The sequence below is a fragment of the Setaria italica genome, chromosome IX, assembly GCF_000263155.2.
Source record: "Setaria italica strain Yugu1 chromosome IX, Setaria_italica_v2.0, whole genome shotgun sequence".
Lineage (NCBI taxonomy): Eukaryota > Viridiplantae > Streptophyta > Magnoliopsida > Poales > Poaceae > Setaria > Setaria italica.
Window position 1 is genome coordinate 47,423,901 of NC_028458.1, and position 15,698 is coordinate 47,439,598.

Here is a 15,698-nt window from a genome sequence, read left to right on the forward strand (position 1 = left end):
TGGAAAATGAACTAATGTCCCCTCAATACCTCCTAACATGTTTCGATTGTAGGGAATTAATCCGTTTCCAAATGAACAATATGCAAAATACAATTATACAAACAGGCAACTCAAATAACACATTGCGCACAGATAAATTGTTGGGAAGCACGCTAATTTCCACAAGAAAACAAAAGATAAAAAAAAAACACCAGGCACCATATTTCACTCCAGAAGACTAGCGTAATTGTCCTCGTTGCTAGTACAGTGAGCAAACTGCAACAAACACCACGGTGACATACACGTAACACTAAGGATTACACATACTTTACACTCCAAAATCGGGACTCCGTACGTCAAAACGGTGCAGAGCAAAAGGCTAGTTAACTATACAACCAAAGCTAACGGAAATATGGACATTTGGTGGGGACCGACGACTGAAAGAATGAACAACCATTCACGTGCTACCTAACTTCCAGCTTGCTACAGTACTATCATAGCTCCGAGAGTATAGCAGGGATATAGTGAGACAGCTCAGCGGTGAGTGACTGGAACCCATTGACGAGTTGGGTGTGGAATTCCTGGTCTTCTTCGCCTATCAATCTGAAATGCACACGGATTGCGCGCTTGCAGACAGCCATGAATTCAAGCAATGCAGCGATGAGCTGCTGCAGTTCTTGTGATCGGAGCCTAGTCGCAGGCTCACCAGATAAGAATGCTGTGCACACACTTAATACTCCACTGTTGACCTGCATCACAACAGCAAAAGAATTAGCTTAACATAAAATAACAAAGAAATTGAGGAAACAGTAGAAATTGCTAAACGTTTCCAATACTCTGCAACGGAGAAGCCTTTACCTGAACAGCCACACTTCCTTGGAGTATCCTTTGCAAGCTTTGAAGCCTTGGTAGTTGATCACCTTCAGAGCTCCGTGGTTCTTCTAGTTCATTTCTCAATGCGGCTGTCCTTGTTTCAATCATTCCAATCGCATTCTCAACAGGCGAGAACTCCAGAGATTCAGATTTGGTAACTAGCAGGCGGTTCACTAAAGCAGGAAATGAACCCTCTGTCTGAAGCACTGTGCGTCTCTTCCACTGGTCTTCTAAGCCACCTTGTGTTTTTCCATTCTTTGTGAATGGTGTGTCAAAAAGAAAACGGTCAAACACACGTGCACGTACAGTACCAGTAGATAAAGAAAAAATCCTTTCCCTCCTGCTACCCAAGTCCTCATCCTCCATCACAGGATCAACAGCAGTGATCTGTAAATAGCAGACACCAGGTTGCAACTCATCAGCATTGACTTGTCTTGAGTCTGGAATGATGTGTAAGGTGTGATTGCCGTCCATTTTAGCCTCATATGTATGACTAAGTTTCTCCATAATGTCACCAAGACGTACATCCCGTGGCTCCCTAAACACATACTCCTTTTTATTGAGCTTACCAAAACGCTCACCGTAAAAACCAACTCGGTAGTACGTGGCATCAATAAATGGTATAGGACTGGCCTCCTGCTCAAGAATTGACTCATAGATGTTTGTGAGTGATGTATGGCATTTGGCTAGCTGTCCGTAAGACCTTCTACTCTTATACACAGGAATGATGAGTTCCTGGATGCTTGCACAAAAATGGTAGAGCTCAGCTTGTGCAAAGAGTTTGTTGGCAAGTTGAAGATACTTGACAGCTGAATCCACTGTTAGTTTGGATGCACCATATCCCTCAACTTCAGCTGCAGACACTTCTGCGCTCACATCAGTGCTCACGATAGGGCAAATCTTACGCAGTGAAGCAACATGCTCCTTGCTCCACACAGCATCATTCCTTCCAACAAGTGCCTGTAAGAAAGTTTCATAAGTTACAAAACACCATACATGGCATTTCAAGATTACTGAAATAAAATGAAGTGCTGGAGCAAAGATCACAACCTGCATGATCACACCAGCTACAGCAACTGCACATTGTGCTGCTTCAGCCCATGATTGCATCTCCTGGTGTGCATCACACAGGTGTAGCAACCACATAATGTGAAGATCTGGAACAGGCGCATAAGCCATAGCTAGCTTATAGAAACCCTCGGCAGCCGCATACCTGTCCACATTCACTACAGAACCCTACAAGAAACATTTAGATTTACAGGTTGTAAGTTGTCAGAGGACTCAAAAAGAGAAAAGCAGCAACACAGCATATTGGAATTACTTGTGTGCTGATGTTGTGAACGAGAATCTAATTTCTTTTCCAGTAGCATTCATTGGTGAAATTTGCTTACCAAGAGGGCGTGTTCCAGACCAGCATCAAGGGCCTGGACAAGACATTTAGACAGATGCTTCACCTCTACCCAAGACCACCTATTATCATTGGAACCTTCAGGAGCAGCCTCCAATGCAGTAACAGGGAGGCCGCAATCTTTTAATAGATCCTTGCTTCTAACATCAGCCATTTCCTCCAGAGATTTCCTAAGGCGACGTGCTTCGCCACTTTCTTCAAGAGAACCATCAGATTTCATCTGAGTCACTTGCACATCGGACATCAATTCTGACAAAGTAATCGTCAACATGACCCTCAGCCTCGTAGTGTTCTTGAAATAGTTGAACGAGTTCTAGAACCACAAGAATATCTATATCAGGATCATTCAGTTGAATACCATATAAAGCTACAATTTAGCTAAGCAGCTTACCCTAACAAGAATCTGCAACCCAACAACAGCCCTTTTTCTAATCGAATCATTTCGGAAAACAGCAAGCCGCAAAAGATGAAAAGCAATTTGCTTCAAGAAGCGATCATTCTCCCTTGCCATAAGTGTTGCGCCATGGAGATTAAATATATTATAAACCACAGGAAGGAAAGCTTTCCAAAAGGCCAAGGGCTGGCTCCTAGACAAAAGACCCATCAAGATTGATGTTACACAATCTAACTTAGCATAATCAGTAGTAATGCTTCGAGTGCCTGCAGCGACTGAAAACTTCTCGGTTATTCCTAACACTTCCAGGCTCACAGCAGTACTGAGATTTTCTTCCCAAAGTTCCTGTAGGAATTTTTTCATGTTAGAGAGAAAGACACAACCCACAACAACACAGATTATTGTATACATAAAACATACCAATTTTTGTCTTAGTACTGGATGTAGAGACTCTCTCAATGCCCTGGCGGTTGACCCAATTCTTGAAGATTGCGCTTGAGCGAGTGCTTCCCTCAATGAATAGGGTTGATTAGGGGAACTTAGCTGAGGGCTAACCCTGTTCCACATGTATCCGTTTTCTGGTGTTCCTTGAGGCTGCATTAAATAACAGTGATCATTATGAAAACAAACAAGTGAATAACTAATAACAAATTGGTTACAATTAAGGAGCACTTTCTTCACAGCATTTTAGGACGTATATGCTCATGAAAAGTGGCTAAAACAATTGGTTTGCTTGACACAAGCTCAATTCCACTGTTGCAGGCACGGGGATGCAACATTTTCATCATATCTGTAAGGCTCCAATCTCAATAGACATCATTCTAATAAATGTTATTCCCTATTTTGGGAGCCTCAAAGCAAACACCTTCAAGTCCCTCTAAATGTTCCTAAAAAATTTAACAAAGCAGCATAACCAGCCCAGGGTTCTTCCTCTGTAAACCCTACATGCTGTAACCAGACAAGGAACAGCATTTTGAAAGGCACTCAGGGTGACTTAAGATATAGGGACATGCTATTGTTTCAGGAAACTTCTTATCAGATTCTACCAGCAATTCTTTAGTCACCATTCTTTCAGAGAATTCATGCAATTCCTGAAGCTATAGTACAGTGGCCATGACATAAATGGTTGTACACTCATCCGCCACAAATGGTTTCAGGTGGCTAGCAGAAAGCACCTACAGCAATGTCCTTAAAGCACTAGATTGTTTGCCAGTTGCCACCAAAAAAATCACCGAGCAACGATCCTGACCAGTGTGTGGTCCAGTACATGCTCTAGGACTCAAAGAGTACTCAACCTACCCAAAACTAGGGCACTCCACGAAAGCCAGCATGATTTGAGTGTGATTAATGCCTAATGTCTCGAATAGGGCCACATTTGATATGAAAAATGTATACCCTGAGAATATACCAACGGTTAAAGAAAACTAGGGCTGGAAGCCTGGTAGTGTGAGAAAAATTACCCTTATTTCATGCCTTGAAGCCTCTGACAAATATGCATTAACTGATGGGGATAATCGTTCTGAGTACTTTGGGGATGCTGGACGTTCAACATCAGGGCTCCGAGAACTAGCACCAAGTAGCATGCTGTCTCCAGTTTTGTTGTGCTGCACACAGCATTTCAAGATAACTTAGCTTCAAATAAACTATCGAGAATTTACATGGTTCAATGGAAACAAAGCAGACCATGACCAAGAGTAAATAAAACATGTAGATCCTATTTAACCATATCTGATATCATCATGTTAAATATTGTCATTTGCTAATCTACCAATTTAAACAGGATGAGTTAGCGTAATTTGAACTATCACACAAACTTGATAGCTTAAATCTGCATTTACTACATTTTTAGTTTCATGGAACATCCATGCGTGCAAAGTACAACAGGTATAATTTCATATTGAAGTCGCATTCAGATATACTCCAATCAATCGACTGAAACGATACTGAATATGACTGACATCGATAATCTGAGCTTACAATAAGCCAAAGCCGACCATTAACAGAATATTAAGTAGTGCCTACCCCAACTTGCTTGGGACTAAAAAGCTTTGCCGTTGTTGTTTCTGTTGAGGAGCAGTAGAAGCGCAAGGCAATACTGAAGATACTTGCAGCATTCTAAAAACTCAAAAGAATATTGTACTGACCTCAAAATGGGTTATACATTCTTCAAGAAGTTTGAAGAACAATCTGGTTCTAGCAATGCTTTGTTGCCATGCTTTGATAAGAGTTGCATCATCCAAGTTCCTCACAATTTGCAAAATGACAACTAGCACCTCACGCTTTTCAACAGCATTCAGATTATAGAAAACAGGCATCTCATCAAGGATCTGAGACAAAGAGTGTTTTCTCGTAAGCAAAGAAATTTAGAATCAAAATATTATATATACTAAATGCTGGAATAACGTATTTTTCTTGAACGAAAGGAGTAACATACTGATTATTGATATCACTACAAGATAGCTAGCATTGAAGTGTGCAAGACACGTACCTGCCCTATAAGAGGAAAATACAACTGAGCAATGTACAGCTTGTCTTCGCTTTTTTGATAACGTGCATCAAATTCATGCTTGCATATAAGGACAACTAAAATTCGAGCAGCCTGCAAGGGTTGCAAAACAAAACAAAGTAAAGAGTTATTTCCTATCACAAATTTAGACATTTTGAAATGGATTTCAGTGAGCATGGAAGGTTGACTTAAGTGTGGCAACAACAATCCATTCATTTTCTCAGAATTGAGGTCCTTACCTTCGCTCGTTGAGACAAATCATCGTGGTCCAAGGTGAGAAATATCTCTTGAATAAGAACTGACGAGAGATAGTTTCTGTAAACACAAAGATATTTAGTTTAAACGCTTCCCCAGAAAATGGAACATGAAAAAAATAACAGCAGAATGCTAGCCATCAATAAGATTCACAGCATTCTTCATTGGAATTTCAAGATACTACCTCTGTTCTTTATTTGTTATTAGAACATAGACATGATCCATTGTGCAACCATTTACCATAATACACGAAAGACTTTAATGATACTTTTTACAATGAATCTAGTAGTATTGTTCTTATGTTAAGGGTATAAAAACTTCAGTGTATGACTGCGGCCAGAGGTGTTAAAGTTTGGGTGCATGCCATTTAGGATGGTAAATGGATGGTATCTTGGCCTGGAACAAAATCAAGACATCTGTATATGATTGTTTTAAAATATTAGGCAAAGAGCAGACACAGGATTGATGATCCATGTGCAACACTAAACAAAATAATTGTAAAGATCAATTAGTAAGCTTAGAATCCCACTGCCACTACTTACTAGAGAATCTGAATAGAATTACTGCACCGAAAAAAAATTTGGTCTATTAAAACAAATTTGGTAGTGTCTTTCAAAACTTCACTAGCTAGACAGTTAAAATTTTTACATCAAGAAAATATGGAAAACAATAAGAGCAACTCCAACCCACCTACTACTTTTGGACTCCTATTCCACCCAAATGAGGACCTCTCATCCAGTTTCTCTCTCCTACTTCACAATGAACTCCAACAGACCTCTCATCCAGCTTTGCAAAGATAGAAGCGTAAATCTAAACTACGCTTTCACTGGCTTCTCTATCCCTCAGCCACAAACTCCACCCAGGATCTCACCGGCAGGACTGCTGGACCAAATGGTAGTGGAGACCATCAAAATGGAATTGCAAGGAGGTGAATAAGTTGGGGGACGAATCAATTTTGTGGGATATGTGGTTTTGATTGCTAATTTTGACAACTGGCAGTGGTGCCTTGTTGTATCCGATTCAAGCATCAATGGACTGGGCTTAGCGGAAGGTGGATGATGGTGACTAGAGGCTGTGGCATGGGCGCTTTGTATGGTGCAGGCGCGCGCCGCAGAGCTATGTGCGTGGCGTGCGGAGCAGCACAGCCTTGTTGCCTGGGGTGCCACAGGACCTAAGCGACGCGCGGGTTCTAGCAATGGCGCGCATGGCTGGGCTGCGGAGCGTCGGATCTCGCGGCGGCGCTCTGTCTAGGGCTGCAGGCTGGGAGAGGGGAAGCCCGGCGGTTGCGCCTCTCGCTCGGATGAGAGGCCGGAGTGGAGACTCCTACATGTGGCATGCGGGAGGTCGAGGATGTTGGATGAGAGTTCTCTCAAAGTTAGAAACCGGATGAGTGCTCGGTTGGAGCCGTTTTTTGCATTTCTCTCTCCTAAACTTAGGGTAGGAGGTGGGATGAGAGGGGGTTGGAGTTGCTCTAAGCATTGTCAACACTCAACAGCTGTTGCAAATACAATATGCTAACAATGAACTACATAAGAAACAAATTACCTATCGGAGGGATCCCGCCCAGGCATCTCAACAAATAGATCATGGTCGCATATTATCTGCAGGAATGTCAATTTGCAGTCATGGAGAACTGATTGACAAACTCCGGCAAACTTGTCCATATACAATGAAACCTGAAGAATAGATATATTTGTATTTAGCGCCATATAAACATCTCCGTGTACGGAGATTTCTGCTGAAGGTTGAGGCAAAGCATGACTGCTTTTGCAAGTTTGGGGATAAACAGTGAGAATTCAAAAAAAACACTAAATAATAAGGAACCAGGAGGGCACAAACTTTTAATGGCTTCCAACTTACCAGCTCAAAAACTTGGCGAGGTTCAATAATTGATAAAAGATCATAGCAAAAGAAAGCAAGCGTGCTGTTCAAGCGCTTTGCCAAGCTTAAACCCTTTTTACAGCGCTCATGAACCTCAGTTAGAAGGCAATCAAAGAGTTGCATGATGCACCTGAAGACACCTTCTTTCAATTGTAGTGGTGGGACATCTTCACCTAGATCATGGCAGAAAACAATCGGTTGTTGTAGAATCAAATGCATATGTAATTAAAATAAGTTATTAAACATTAAAATCTATTCTACCTAGTGGAAGGTTGTGGTAGAAGAGACGACTTTGTTCCAATCCCATTGATTTTACAATAAGCTCCAGAAAAAACCAAGCCATTGCCAATACATCATCATATACAGGACCAACTCTATAACCTTTAGCCTAGAAAACAAGAGTAAACAGTGAGAAGAGTTGTAGAAACATGCACACCTTACAGACACCTCTTGATGTTTCAGAATAAATGAAATTATTTAAAAAAATATATATCAAAATAGGGTGAAGTTGCAAGAACAGCAGCAGCAAAAAGGTAAAAAAAAAAAAGTGAGCAGTATAAAGAAACCCGTAGCAGAGTGTTTATTCATCAGCGTAACAGCAGTACAAGAGAATCTGATTTCCAGCCCTTTTGAAAAATCAGGACAATGTTACAATCACAGAATTCAACACTGTACTGGCAATCAAACAATGGTAGTGCTAGCATGGCATCATTCAAGAGCTGAGATATTTTAACAGTAATTTGCCAGCTGCCAGGGTCTTCTATGCAGCAGATACAATTCAAACATGAAAATAATCAACAACAAAGCCTTTTAGTCCCAAGCAAGTTGGGTTAGGCTAGGAGATGAAAACAAATAACAGCCAGCAACAAAGAGGGTATAGAAAGTTAAAGACGTATTGGTGATAGACCAAGTTCATAATAAAAGATTGCTCAAACCGAAGAATCCAGGCTAACCTTACTCCGAGCAAGACTTCCCCACACAGTAGACAGACCAGGATACACAGGTGCTTGCCGATCACCAAAGTCATCGAAAGCATAATCAACATAGTTAATAAGAAATCTATTTCTCTCAGCCCCATCTGATGACTCCTGCTGTACCCTGCAAGAAAAATGCATCATCTATAGTTCAATTTAAGGTACAAGCATGATCCTGACTCATTAGCGCTGAGCTGTTGCAAACAAAAAATTAGCAGTTTTCCTACTTCCTATTGCGCCATAGATAATGGAAGATGGATGCTATAGGAAAAACAATCATAATTTCCAAAAAATTAAATCCCCCAGATTTAAGATCGTCTTAAGAGGGCACTGCTACCATATTCTTGTGCAATATGCATCTAAAGACAAGTACATACCATACCGTTTAAAGCTTAACAACTTCTCGCATTTTTTAGCTGTAACTTGCAAGTGGAATAAACAAAGAGCTTGAATGAATATTAGTAAAGTCAACTAAGAATTAGTAAATTTGAGCCAATATTATTATCCATTCACAATTTTTTGTGCTACCCAAAAAAAAGGTGAGAGGTCCTGATGCCTGAAGCACACATGCAACATTCCTATAGACATTCTAAAAAAAACATTCCAATACGTAACATGGACGGGCCATTTTTACAGTTTACTCAGAATGTGAGTGCTTCACCTCTTTAGTAACTACAATCCATGAGAAGAAAATAAATTATATGGAATACATGCATAAGATGGGGCTTCCAATAAAATGACACCCTTGGTCCAGAGGCTTGGTTTTGTTTTGCTCCGGCAGATATTTGGCCTTCCAAAAATCAGAGAATAGAAATTCGAGAAGTTCAATGCGCATGGAATGCTAGCACTCAATAACGAAACTAGCATAACAAAAAGTGGGAGTAGTAAGCTTGAACCAATCAAGGTAACAGAAAATTACCGGGTTAAAATGTTAACCATGGCTCGAAATGCAGCAACCTGCAAAACAATAATGCCGTAGCCATACACATCCTTAGCGTGGAATATTAAGTGCAAATATATATGATGCAGTATAGTCTGCTATAATCTATGTCCAGAAAATTGTGGTGCCTAGAGAAGGAGAAAAATAATGATGCACAAGGTAAGCACATAACAAACCAACAACCTGAAGGGTCTCACCGCCATCACCAATAAGATGCAGCAGCATATTGAGTATCGGTTGCAGAAATTGTAACAATGCAGTAGATTCGACGTTCTTCAAACTATTTATGGCCTACAAAAATCACATCCCAAGATCAGTCGATATACAACACTGGTATTACTGCAAAGTACCTTTAGCATTAAAAGTCATGCAAAAGTAATACTACGAAGCAACTTTTCTGTGGAAAATAAATTACAAAGCAAATTTGATAACCATCTTAAAACCTTAGTCTTCCTAGAATGGTATAAGGAGAAAAATATAAATTCATGTGCTCACCACAAAAGCAGAATCTCTAGCTTCTGTGTTAATCATAAAAGCAAAAACACAAATAGCTCCACCCTAAGTCAGACAGAAGCAGAATAGTTACCTCAAGAAGCTCAGAACCCCAAGGGGGACTTGTATGTAGGGTATGGCGGTCATACTCGACAAAAAAGTCCCTTATCCTTTCATTAACTGGAAACAGTGACGAGCAGAGCCTTAAACGCAGCCTGAAAACAGTTTTTCCGTCCTCCAGGTAGTCCATTCTCTCCTGTATAAAAATTGAAATTTCAAAAAGGAGTACTTCCATAGAGGAAAATTTCTCTGATTAAGGTGAAAGAAACAGGAAAAGAAACACGTCAAGAAGCAAACCTTTCCACTTTCTTGCAGGTAATGTGGGACAAGCTCTCTCAAAATTGGCAAGGATACATCCGAAAGTAACCTATTAGATGCAGAAGAGTTGTTGCATATGAATTCCATTCGAACTTCCTTTTAAAATATTAAAGTATAGCATACAGTACAGAGCCATATTAGCAAATCATGGCACCGCTGCGTTGCTTTGTTAGTTACAAAACAAATTTAAGTACTGAACTGATTATCCGGAATTCACCATGATATCTTTATGTACTGTAGTTACATCACGGCCCATTACATGATCGATGATACTCCCTCCGATCTTACATAGATGTTTGCTTGTGTAGAAAGTTTTACAACTAATATACACAACATATGAAGATCCGTTGCATAAAAAATGTTATTAACAAATTTTAAAAAAAAATCCAATGATTATGGTTCAAATAATTTTAATGAGATGTGCTTAGAATTTTTTTGAAAAAATGGAAGGAGTACATCATACAAACTAGTGTCCATAAGTTTTAGTGATGAACATCTATTCACCAACAAGACCAACTGCATGATATTGCATGATATTAGACATGGATCACATAAATTGACCAAGTTAGAAGGCTAAAACAGCAATGGCTCGGAATGGGAATGTGATCTCGTATACGAGGCAATTGACTATAAGACTATAATAATGTTATTGATTTACATAAAAAAAATGAGCAGATGATGCATACTGAATATGTGTCGAAAGTGGAAGTACAGAATATCCAACAATCACCTGAAGGAATAACAGCATGTCAGACAGCAGCAAAATAGACAACTAAGCATAATCCATATCAATAAGGAACAAGAGGCATACTGGTTTCGGTGCTTCAAGTTTCATTTGGAGATCTACATGGAAAAATGTGAACACAAGATGATGTTGGGGTGTCAAAAGAGCAGGCAGACTGATTTTAAGTTCATCATGGTACGAAGCCATTCTTGTTCCAACAGCAATCTGCGTATGGCCCCACTTCTGTAGCATTGTGTTCCGCTCCCTAGGATGAACAGCCTGGAATCCCACATCTCTAATGGATAAGAATGTTGACTAGACAGCAACAGTCAACAAGAGGAATGAAATGATTGAGAACAAACCTCCAATGGAGGCTTACGGATGTCAGAATCATCCTTTCTCAGTTCCACTCTTACAAATAGGTTTCTTTTGCGGCTCAAGCTAACAGTCAACGGGTACACATAGAGACAATGAAAAAGTTGTGAAAATGGTTCGCTTCGGGTCATCATCCGGAAGTCAAAAGCTTGAAACTGCAATAAGAAAGGGTGCATATCCTATAAGCAGAATGACATGAATGACATAAGAATGCATCACATATTAACAGAAAAATAAGTGCTATCCTATATCAAGTTTGCGAAACAAACGTAGGCAGACAAGGAACTCAGCCACTTACACTGTCACTGTTCTCACAACTAGAAATTTTACCGTTGTGATGAGCATCTTTCTGGGCAGCGCCACTAGAATTCACAGAACTGCGGATCCCATCAAAGCTACTCCTGTTGCATCTGCCATTACTGAGGTCACCAGCATCATTCAAATCATTGGCCATGCTTCCACCTTCAGAAACATTATCCGCATCATGGTGGCCATCATGAAGTTTTTCCACTTCTAATCTCAGTACACCTTTCACCGGTTTATGTACTTTGCGTTTTGGATCCTGCAGGTGACAAAAGAATCAACTATTTAACATGACAAATTACAAATGTGAACTGAATGTGCAGAGCTGCTCCTTACCTGGAGGGAGTCCTCTATATAGCTTTCCTTCACTTTGTTTAAGTTTGATATCTCTACAATAACTGAGCTTCCACTTGAGTAATGGTTGAGTTTTCCATCTAAAGTAAGCTTTGAAATAGGGTCCACAATACTATCTTGAGAACTGGATCCTGATATACTCGGTGCTAAAGGACTGCTAGGAGAAGCAGCATCACCAAGACCACCAGCATGGTTGCCTTCAAACAGAGGAATCATAGCCCATGCAAATGACTCTTTATAAGACATGATTCGAGACCAGACTTGCAGTTTTTGCTTCTCTTTCTCAGTTAAGTGCACCTGCCATAAAAGTGAACGCAGGAATAATGAGAACAGACAGTCGACCTAGGGAGCTCAACACTAGTATTACAGTGAAGAATGATTCTTTTACTTACAGGCTCTTTACGAGAATAAACAGAAGGTGTTACTCCCCCTTCTTCAGTAGCAGCTTTTTCTAATTGAATCAAGAGGCAGACTGATGGTGAAGGGGCATCCAATGAGAAAACGCCTCGACGATCCAAGGAAATTTGAGCCTGTTAAGTCCAATAGAAATTAAATGATCGGTAAGAAAGAAAATTACATCAAAGTGGAATTTCAACATAGTTATCAAGCTACAATTGTCTCTATGTGTATATATCATTAGAAGAATATCCTAGAAAAGGAAGCAATGCAGTTCGCTTACATCCTGCATATCTGTTGGAAGTATGTGAAAGTAGAAGTCTTCCGACAGTTTTTCTCTTCTATCTCTATTGTACAAGCAAATCGTTCCACTGAAAGGCTCTGCACATGATAGGATAGATGGTGAAAACAGAAAGTTAAGATTGTGCTGTGAAGCATAAACAAGATACATAACAGTTCAGCAGTTAAGAAGCAATATAAAAAAATATTCTAGTTTTGCTCACCAATTAATCCAGCTTGGAATGACAAAGATAGTACCTTGACAGTTATCTTCAAGCCACTGTAATCAGCAGGGAATAATTTAAAACAGGATTAACAATAAACATTTCTCAGAGTACCAAAGAAAATGGGAAAAGTAAAAGAAGATGACTGCGATGCTTTAGTCTGCATATTGAAGCAACCTGTTGTTAATTGCAGGGAGACTTTCTGGCACCCTTTGGCCAAATATCAAAGACCTCTCATTCTCCCAATCATACGCAGGCTCATATGCTGGCAGCGGTGACAGACTACAGTGCTGAGAAAACAAAGATGATAATATACTGTCAATGCCCAACATCAAGATGAGAATTGCTACTGGTTGCAATAGCTTGGAGAGAACATTATTACACAAGGCTATTATTTTTTTAAAAAAACACACATTTTGTTAGTTCAAGAAGCTTAGACTGCTTTTACCAATAATTTCTTCCAACAATGTTATAGCTCCATCAATGAAAATTGTAGCAAGGGAAGCAAAAAAAAATCAGAAAGCAGTGGAAAAGGTAGACTCAAGCATGAAATAATTCTTATCCAATGTAAAGAGCCCACTATAAAGGCACTAAGAAAAACTGCAATGGAGAGGCCACCAAAACAGAAACCTGGGCACCTGGCAAAGCACATGACAAAATATACCCAGGATAGAAATCCAGATAGCATGCCCTTACCACTTTTGAAGATGAAGCAGATGGTTCGGTTTCATATATTTGCCTCCCTGAGGTGCTTGGTGTATCGTCTTCAGTAGCATCCTCAGGCTTGGAATGCCTAACGTTGCAAAGCTGCAACTCTGTGACATGGAACAAGAATATGAAACTTTTCCCAAGATGCATGTGAAACTAGTTCAGGCATTCAGCCACAAGCATAATGGATTACCTGTTTCTATGTCAGTATCAGGTCCCTCGAAAATTTGATTCTGGAAAGAAGGTGGTGCAACACTCTCGTATCGTCCATATTTGCCATCATCCTTCACAAAATCAGCCTTGTAGCACTGTACCAGCTCATTTAGATGTGGCCACTGATCTAAGTTTTCATTGAGCTGAAAAATTGAAAGAAAAGAGTGTTCAGATTTTTCTGGATGAAAACACCCTTAGCTCTTTATATCACCTAGAACTCTTAAAATCAAGCATCATTTCATTGGAAATATAATAAAAGGAAACGAATTAATAGCAACGGATGATGGACCATACTAAAACACTTTTTTCAAAAATCGGTACCCAAGCTGCATAGGTGTCACCTCGCATCGCGACAAGTCCTGGTCCTCCTTCCTGCTGCCTAGCAGCCCACTCACCCCACCGGGCCAATACACATGCGCGAGCATAATGCACAACGCCTAGTAAGTTTTGAAACGGCTGGATAATTCTGTCGCAGAATGCCATGCACACGACAATGAAAAAAATAAGGCATGACCTAGTCCCCTGTTTAGCTGCCAAAATGGTCGGTTCACAGAAACAATTGCCTGAATAGCGCCAAGGCAAAAAAAAAATAACATGACATTTGAATACCAACCATGCAAAGCTTTTACTTACCCAACACAGATAACCCAACCGTAGCATCCAAGCAATACTAAGATAGTAAGATTCAATAATTGAGAACCACAATGCAGGTTTCACCTCAGCAACACAAAGCTCACAGCAGTGCACCACTTGCTGGCACCGCCATCAATTTACACTCCTCAGCTCTCACGGAAGCGCGAGCACATTCAGAAACCCCTAAACCCTAGCCACCAAGAGGCATGACATTGAGATCCTGAGCATCATTTCACCACATTTCAAACACCTCGTGCTTCCATCGCGCCACATTGACTGCACACCACCGCGGCAATCCGAAAAAACACAAACAAAATCCCACAAACACCAGCATTCGCACAACCAAATCAGGCAGCCCGGGCTACGAGCAGGGAGCCAGCGAGACGTACCAGTGGATCCAGCTCCAGGTTCCCCGACCACGCCTGCCGCGGAATCCGCTTGAACCGCTGCCCTTCTCCCGCAGCAGCCGCCGCGGGCTCCATCGCCGTCACCTGAGCCGCCATTCCCACCACCAAACCAATCAAGCACAAATCAGCACGAGCTCAGCGCCACCAGCATGCAACAACCGACCTGAAAAAAATCCCCAACGGGAGCAAGGGAAGTCTCGAACCCGAAGCTCAGGATCTCGCGCGCGCGGCCCAGATCCGAGCGAGGGAGGCGTGCCCGTGAAGCGACGGGGGCAGCGCAAGTTCCCCCCACTCCCACCCGCTGCACCAACCAGAGGGCGAGAGGGCGGGGAGAAAAGGCGAGGAGGGCGCTACCACCACCACCGCCACTCATTGGCCATTGCTTCCGCTCGCCACCTCCTGCTCCGCTGTGCTCTGCTCTGCTCCCCCCCGACGCCGAGGGTTTGGTGGAGTGGGGATGAAGGGGAAGCGAAGGAAGCAGGTGGAGTTGGGCGAGCGAGTGTTTTTTTAGTGGAAAGGAAGGGGGAAAAGCGAAGTGTAAAAAAACAAAGATTTGGTTTGGCTTCTACCGGTTCGTTTTTTAATTTGTGCCGTGGGTTTTTAAAATCTTTTGAAATGCCCTTCTGCCTCTGCTGCGTACTGTGCAGCCGCTGCTCTCGCTGTCGCACGCATGAGTGCTTCGCTGTCAGCAGGCTGAAAGACAACCAGGATAATGTTGTGCTACGGAAAGTGTTAATGGAAATGTGCTATAGATATGAATCTCCCGCGAACTCGTCGGTACCGAGTAGTTTTGGCAGAGCAATCATTGACCAATTTACTTTTTTGCGAAAATTCGCGATGTATATTAAGTAGGGGTGGTAAAGGGCTCTCTAATTTAGCCTAGCGATCGGGCTCAATAAGAATCGGACCATAAATTAATATGATTTTAAGCTAAAAATAGATAGGGCTAAGTTGGATTGTGAAGGAGGTATAAGGGCTATGATCCATTACTAAGTGGTTAGC

General features: G+C 41.3%; 1 protein-coding gene across 5 annotated transcripts; it reads right to left on the minus strand.

Moving 5' to 3' along the window:
• Positions 1 to 93: 93 nt before the first annotated feature.
• Positions 94 to 15,209, minus strand: LOC101776885 (guanine nucleotide exchange factor SPIKE 1). 5 transcript variants are annotated; one of them, XM_004984452.4, is made up of 31 exons: positions 14,860 to 15,206; positions 14,679 to 14,780; positions 13,637 to 13,799; positions 13,432 to 13,550; positions 12,913 to 13,025; positions 12,736 to 12,791; positions 12,516 to 12,613; positions 12,229 to 12,366; positions 11,819 to 12,133; positions 11,478 to 11,741; positions 11,167 to 11,334; positions 10,892 to 11,083; positions 10,767 to 10,810; positions 10,060 to 10,129; positions 9,797 to 9,958; positions 9,394 to 9,501; positions 9,190 to 9,227; positions 8,250 to 8,394; positions 7,558 to 7,684; positions 7,276 to 7,469; positions 6,961 to 7,091; positions 5,400 to 5,475; positions 5,143 to 5,253; positions 4,799 to 4,981; positions 4,115 to 4,258; positions 3,075 to 3,248; positions 2,652 to 2,999; positions 2,244 to 2,573; positions 1,903 to 2,088; positions 838 to 1,812; positions 94 to 728 (listed from the first exon to the last, which is right to left on the minus strand). In XM_004984452.4, the coding sequence occupies exons 1-31, from the start codon at positions 15,067 to 15,069 to the stop codon at positions 474 to 476; spliced, it is 5,739 nt and encodes a 1,912-aa protein (XP_004984509.1). In that variant the 5' UTR covers positions 15,070 to 15,206; the 3' UTR covers positions 94 to 473. The 5 variants fall into 5 exon arrangements, with proteins under 5 accessions (XP_004984509.1, XP_022679246.1, XP_022679249.1 ...); XM_022823511.1 differs by having other exon boundaries at positions 838 to 2,088; positions 2,652 to 3,248; positions 14,860 to 15,209; XM_022823514.1 differs by having other exon boundaries at positions 838 to 2,088; positions 2,652 to 3,248; positions 14,900 to 15,046.
• Between the last annotated feature and the right edge of the window lie 489 nt (positions 15,210 to 15,698).

Coding starts and splice junctions, on each gene's coding strand:
- LOC101776885 (XM_022823511.1), bottom strand. CDS start 15,069: ATGAGTGGCGGTGGTGGTGGTAGCGCCCTCCTCGCCTTTTCTCCCCGC. Junction 9,228..9,393: donor ATGGCGGTGAGACCCTTCAG/GTTGTTGGTTTG, acceptor ATTGTTTTGCAG/GTTGCTGCATTTCGAGCCAT. Junction 5,254..5,399: donor ATTTGTCTCAACGAGCGAAG/GTAAGGACCTCA, acceptor CAACCCTTGCAG/GCTGCTCGAATTTTAGTTGT.